The 7,243-nt window shown below is 48.8% G+C and overlaps 1 protein-coding gene across 1 annotated transcript in view; it reads right to left on the bottom strand.

The window, feature by feature from the left end:
* Window positions 1–1,652: 1,652 nt before the first annotated feature.
* The window catches only part of LOC131216301 (autophagy-related protein 13 homolog), a 30,039-nt gene continuing 24,448 nt past the window's right edge, over window positions 1,653–7,243 (bottom strand). Inside the window, exon 4 of the mRNA XM_058210757.1 lies at window positions 1,653–4,615. Coding sequence (XP_058066740.1) covers window positions 3,721–4,615 — 895 coding nt within the window. The 3' untranslated portion in view covers window positions 1,653–3,720. The remainder of the gene's footprint in view (window positions 4,616–7,243) is intronic.

Genomic DNA, 7,243 nt, shown 5'->3' with positions numbered 1-7,243 from the left:
CTTTAGACTATCAATCTTTAATCACACCCAGCACACACCTAGAGCCGCCAGGTGTTCCACAGTCGGTCTTAGACGGGGATAAGAAGGAGGAAAAAAACGGAACACTACAAGTCCGAAACTGCAGGCGTGTCAGAGTGAATCACGGCCTCGGCGCTTTTAGGTCAATCGCGGTCCGCGTCCGTTGGGCAACTGAGTCGAACGACGGTGGCTTGCCTATAGTTAGAGCTGTGTCGGAACAGCAGCAAAAACCGCAGCGGCGGCCAGCGTGATCCCCCACTCCACGTGGCCGGCGGGGGCCACCGGCCGTGTTCGTGTTACCTCGTGTGTTACCAGCCACGAAGCCGCCACGAACACCCAGAAGAGCCTTCAAGGCGCTTTCGGCCACCGGTCACCGTTTGTTGTGGTGCTGTTATTAGATCGGTCGTTTGATAAGTGTGGTCTCGTTTTTATTTGCCCACTCGTCACGTGTTTCGTGTGTGCTTTCTCGCTCTCACTCGTTCCCTCCCTCTCTCTCTCTCTCTTTTCTCTCCTGGTGAGGATTGAAAGGAGCCAAAGCTTTTCGGAAAAGCTCCACCGATGCCTGTTGGCGGGAAATTCGAATTGGATTGTGACGTGCGTTCGACAGAACGCCCAGAAGGTGTTCGTTTGGTTCCTGGTCGGAACGAGGAAGCTAGCGATTTATTTTAATAATCTATCGCACGCCATTCAAAAGTGTCCTTTTGGAAGTTACTCAACCAAACAACACAATTTCAAGGCGCCCGAGCATCTTCGTTCGGAGGGTTTGATGTCATTCGTCGGAAGGAAACGATCCGGAAGCTACCGTAGCCACGTTTTCCGGGTGCGTGTGTTGCCCGAAGTCAAGTGCAAATTGGCGTTTTCCACTTCGCTGGATCCTTAAAATGTTTAGATGCTGCTCGCGGCCAAAATACAGCTGCACGAATCAGCTGGTTTTGGCTTTTCGTCGGCGGTGTGCGCTCCGCGTCGGATTCTTGAATGAACGTTTCGCATGGCTGCAGTTGGGTTCATGTTGCAAGGTATTCCGAGGCATGCGAAGGTGGACCGCAAATCAAACAATTGTAAAGCTTTAAAAATACAAAATGGTTATCGGATGAAAATTATATTCATCTCAAAAATAAATTTATAAACGATGATAAAATAAGAAAGTTTTACAATGATAGATGCCCTTGATTTCCGTTGGAAAACGGAAAGCGACGCAATTGATCCTCGAATTGATGATTCGTTGTTCGAAATCATTATTAACTGAATTTTGCAGTAAGTTCATAATTTGCCATAATTATCATTTTTCTTACGGCACGTAAGCGAAACCACAAACCCACGATTATAGCAACCGGCGAAAACTCCGTTGTCGTGTGCCCGGTTGCATAGTTGCAGGCGAACGGATAGAGAAAAATCGGAAAATTGTGAAAAAGTGGACCGAAATTACCGAAATTACCGAATTCCAAGAAAGGTTACCGAAAGAAATTACCGAATTAGGTAAGAAAGGTAAACCAAGATCAGTAGAGGAGGTTAGGTTGGGGTTTTTGCTATTTCTAAAATCTATTTCTGTTGTTCTCTGAACGCACATTACTGATTTGCAAGGTTTCGGATTATAAAGTCAAACGATAATATGATTTTTTCTGTTTTCTTATCAATTTGATTTTATTTCATTGTTGCTGTGGTTGATGGTTGCGATCCTTTTTCTTGGGCTAATGTTACGAATTCGACTTCCGTGATGTGCCGATTGACTTAATATGCCTGACATAATGCCTATTGTTTCGATTTACTGTTTACTGTTTTACTGTGAGCATGAATGGGTTTGTTTAAAGAAAAGAAAACACATTTGATTATCTAATAAATATTACATTTGCCGTTCCTAAACCATTTCCTTTGAAACAGAAAAACGCCCTGCCAATGATATCTTTTATTCCCTTTTTCCAATTAACCTTACTGAAATGGTTTTCCCGCTAGCTTTAAGCACAAAAGTAACTCTGACTCGGTCCTAAAATTTTGCTATCCAGTATAAGGCCCAAAAAAGCGATTTAGCGACATGTTCCTCTCTCTCTCTCTTAGGCTGATCAGTCTCTTTGAAACGAAGACAAGAAAATAGACGGCCTATTTGGCAAACAATTTCGCACCTCTTCTTTCATTTCTTATTCGTAAAAGTTTGGTCTTTCGTATGGTGGTAGTAAAAATGTACTTTTTGCATTGTGTGGCGATAGAAAAGGAACCGATTACAGATACTGCGCTACTAACACTAAAATGTTACACAGTTTTATGTGTGTGAAGTATCGAACGCAAGCCAAATTTTAGATAGCTGATGATAACCCTCTCTTCTCCCCGATGCTCACGAGGGGTTTCTATGAAATAGTAACCAGAATTCGACACAGATCAGCTCAAACATCAGAAGATAAAAAATAATTGCTGAGTTATATTTAAACGATACAGTATCCCATCCCTGCGCCTAATCAGCACACGTTTTCCCTTACGCTAGACCGGCCGCTAGACCGAGTCGAATATAAACTGACGAAAGGATAAAAATCGTGAATAACAGTAAGTTTTCCCGGCGTAAACGGCAAATTGTTCTCGACCACGACACTAACGTTCATCGCCACTGATTTCTGCCTTCGAAAATGTTCTGGCTCAAAATCTATTTACTGTTTTACGTTCGGTACGAGAAATGTTTCCCGGCGCCCCGAACCGGGCATTAGCACCCCACCGCTGCTCGCTGACCCCCTCGCAACTAGCATAATGACCCCGAAAGTAATGCCAAAACATTGGTAGCCAAATAATATCGTACGCCTATTTACAGGAGAAGCAAGGTCCGGTTCCTTGCGATGATTTTAAGCCTATAACAAATGTTGTACTATTTACAAACACGACGCTAGCGGCGGGGCTTTACAATGGGGTGGCCGGAAAACAGTTCCGTGGTGAGCGTAAAGAGCCTAGCTACGTTTGTGATCACTCCTCCGTTTCAACAATCCTTCGCCATCCATCTACTTCCTCCTCAGTTGCGCTTAAAGCAATCGAACAATATTAAAGCCAATGTCAGTCGGTAAATGACCACCAATGCAATGCGCCGGCGAAAGCAGCATCTTCTTCAAGCGAACAAAAGCTTCACTAGTATATGGCGGGGAAGAATATACTTTGGATTAATTTGGATTCAATGCATAAATATGTAGAAAATAAGGGACCCCTGGGGACGATTGAACTTATTTTGCTAATCATTCGACGGGCGTTCTGACACACTGCTGCTGCTGCCCCGCGCACACAATAAGGAACATTTTCTTCAAAGCCGCTTCTCATTCGCTGCAGCCATTGGGCTGCCCGAAATAGTAAAAAAAACACGTAGATTATGATGGCTCAAAAGGCAAGGACTCTGCAACAAAACACACACAACCTCCTCTCGAAACGGGCACATTGAAACATTAGTACAATCGTCCCGTTCCGTTCCCTAGCAGTGCCGTCCTTTGGACCTATCGTTTCCTGTTCCTTCTGTCGCTCGCAACATCCGCCGTCTTGTCTTTCCTACTGCTCTGTGGTTGTGTTTGTGGTTTTCTCAGTGTTTTATGTGTGCGCACTGTGTGTGTGTAATGTGGAGATGAATATCATCAAAAAATATATATCAGTCGACACAGGAGTACAGAAGTGTGTGCTCTCTCGAAAAATTAACAATAAACTCGCCACCCTCGGGCGGTCGGATTCTTGGCCGCCGCCATGCATTTAGCTGTTCGAATTGCTGTCCACCGTTTGGCAAAGCGATGACACGAGGTACTCGTACTCCGGTAGCGAAGTTTCGAACTGCTCGAGCTGGCGCGTGAGGTCATTGATGGCATCGTCGTCGTCGTCGTCGTTATCGTCGTCGTCGATCCTCCGCTCGCAGGGCTCACAGCAGGTGTCGGCTTCGGTCAGTATCCGGCTGCCGTCGATCGTCGCATCGGTAACGGTATCGCCGCCGCTCGAGCGCATCATATCAAACTCCTGCAGCGTGGGCGCATTTTGGCATTCGCGCAAAAACTTTGCCAACTCGCCCTGGGCTGTCGATTCGGCAAATGCAAAGTGTAGCTCCTTCAGCATCCGTTCGTCCTCGGACGGATCGCGCCGGATCGACCAGCGGGATGAGCGTCGCAGTCCACTATCGGCCCCGAGTGAACCGAGCGGTGGAGAGGTCCCGGTGGTGGTGGTGGTACTCGCCGGGACTGACATTCCGATACTGGACGGTGCCAGCGGTCCCACCGTTGATTCTCCGCTGCCGGCGTTACTTTTGGGCGACTGCGACAGCCGGAAGTGCATCGGACCGGCTGCACACGGCCCCGCCTCGTACGAACCCTTGCCCTGGGGCTGTTGGATATTGTTGTTGTTATTGTTGCTCTGGTTCTGGAGGTTGTTGATGAGATTGTTGGCGTTGCCGGAACAGTTCTCCGCGTCCACCACGTTCGTCGGCGAGTGGAGCGAAATTCGATCCTCGCCGTTCTCGTCGCGTGGTTTCGGCAGCAACCAGCTGAACGGTGGCGTTTCTGGCAGTATGTAATCGTCCTCGGTGTACTTCTTTACCCGGGACGGATCGACGAAGGCACCACATCGCATCGGTTTGTCCAAATCGATTATCTTTTTATCACTGCAAATAAAGGACCGATCAAAGCGAACACACATTAGCTAAGTGATTCTACTATCAGTCGTTTGTTGGTTAGCGAAACTTAATTGTCTGTATAAAAAACTGATAAGAGGGAAACCATGATGTGCAAGAAAAAGACTGCCACCGGCTACGGTATTTGCCGATTGGACCTTTTACTTCTGGAGGGCGCGTTGGCGACCGGACAACAGCTTGCTGCTTAAATGTCTCCAGTAATCCAAGAGCAGCCACTGTTTCCAGTGATTGGTCGGTTGGTTCCGATGAGCAACTGCCTTCCGACCATAAAAAGTCATGCGGGACCGGTTGGTCGCTCTGCCGCCTGATCCGCAGCCGGCTCCATCAATTAACGAACGTGGTAAGTCAAGTGGACTGGTGGTGGTATTCGTGTGGGCGCCAATATCGCGTCGCTTGCAGAGACAGATTAGGTCTGGATGCCGTTCGTAACGTTATTTCACTTTTTTCCGCCTCCAACCATTAATAAAGGCTGCAGATCGACGCCAGTGTCCTGCCAGCATTCGAAAGGCAGACAGGCAAGCCTGGTTATGGTTTTTAATAAAGGAAATATCGATCATCGGTTGACAGAAAAGAGAGAGGAGGACCCGAAACCTACACAACGGGCAGACACCGGTCTTGAAAGGGCCCCAGGGGAACCGCGCCAGCCAACAGCTTCATCGCCCACATAAGGGCCCCCGACGCTAGGGAACTCTCGCGCAAGGAGGTGTGTTGTCTCCCACACTTCTTCGCTGTTGGTCTGTTAGGCGATCGTGTGGTTTATGAATGAATCTACCCACGGATACGAATCGCTGGCCGTGTCGCTAGACTCTTGATTGGCTGCTGGAAACCCTACGGAAGCCTGTCGTGCTCAGTGGAACGGTGCACTTCTGCGTGGTGTGGAGGTCAACGCAGCAGGATGGCGGCGAGGCGACGTGGAATTGATTTTCTCCATCCACTCCGGACAACGCGGCAAGGCGCACAAACTGGAGCCCACTCATCCGTGGGCTGGAGGTGATAAATTATGTTCCACATTCCATTTAATGGCGATCCTACGGTGAGAGCCCGCGCTGAAGGGGATGCAATTTCGCTCCGAGGCGAAAATAACGTTGGTGGTGCTTTAGAGACCATCAGCGATCCTATTCGGTGTGCGATCGATGACCTCCGATCGGTAGGGCTTTAAACAGCAGATTTTGTAACAAACTTGGTGATTGCAAACCTGGCCAGTTCATTATCTTTCAGCATTTTTTTTTGCTTCGCAAAAGTCTCCTATCTAAAGCTTACGTTGCAAAAGATAGGAATAGAGTGTGGCCCACCCCACGTTGGCCTCCGAGGCTCCGCGTGATTATGCGCTCCCTTCCAGGCGAACCTGGCTGTAATCTCGTCGGAGAAACATAACACACGGTCGGCGGGCCAACAGAGCCGCCAGGACAACACAATCCGGTTATCGTCGGTCAGTACTTGCTGGCTGTAGGCTGCTGCAGTTTTTCTGTTGCACCATTTCCACTTTTTAAGATGATGACATTGTGGCAGCGACCGATAGGAGCCGATATGCTGCGTTCCCTTTCCCAGCAGTGCTTTTACCCTCACGACCTTCGAGGAGCGCCTTCCCTCTAGTGATCGGTCCCCTTCTTTGCTACTAGAGAACGTAAGTACTTCAGGTGCCGTTACTTCCTGAAGTGAAATTCGACTCAAGTCGTAACGACTTGTAGCACTGCACGGGGCTGCTAATCTCAATCTGGATTGCGGACGCCACTGAGGTTCTCATATCTGAGGTTATCAGGTTATCTGAAGGATTAGGGCTCGAGTAGCGAGATTTATTGCTGCAATTCTGCTCGAATGAGTTGCGAGATCGTTCTGCCTCAGGACACCCAACACCTTGTGACACCAAGCTGCATTACTTCTTCAGGTTTACATCACAAAACGGATTCAATACCGACTCACGTACAAGACGGTGCTGCGCTGTTGATAGCACACAACTTTCCATTTCCTTTGCGGCTAATCGGAAAGTGACACCGGCGGGGATCTTCTCTGCTGTGCCGATTCGGTATCGGCGGTTCCGTTTCCAAGCGGGTATCCATAGTGCACAATTCAGACTGCCGCCGCCGCCATGTTGGAACTGCTTGCTTGCCAAAAGTGGGGGGAACGCAAAAACCTTCACAGCGTTGCCAACGCAACAAGCGCGTTGCGATTAAAAACTCCGAATCAAACCGGTTGATTTCTCCATCCGACGGGCTGTGCCACGCACTCCACGGCGCCGCACGAAGGTCCCAATGTCACACTCTCGATGCTGCCCCGTCATTTGAAATGTAAAAATCCACACTTTTCGTCCTTCGAACAGGGCCCCGTGAACGATGCTCAGCATCCACAGCACCGTTGTTGTTGTTGTTGCTAATGGTTTCGCTTCGCGCCTCTACACCTGCCGCCTCCTTTGATCGGGGGCAAGCGAATCTTAAGTTGGTGATTTTCAACATCAACAGCTCCATCTGCCGACAGCTCGATGCAGCTAACGGTACCCCGAGGGGACGCACTCACTTCTTCTCCACATCCGCCATCACCCGGAGGGGTCCACACGATCACACAAATCATCCACAAATCCGACGAAGACACAATCAAACGCAT

Source organism: Anopheles bellator, chromosome 1, assembly GCF_943735745.2.
Source record: "Anopheles bellator chromosome 1, idAnoBellAS_SP24_06.2, whole genome shotgun sequence".
NCBI lineage: Eukaryota > Metazoa > Arthropoda > Insecta > Diptera > Culicidae > Anopheles > Anopheles bellator.
The sequence above is the reverse complement of the archived record's forward strand: the minus strand, read 5'-3'. Positions and strand labels throughout refer to the sequence as shown.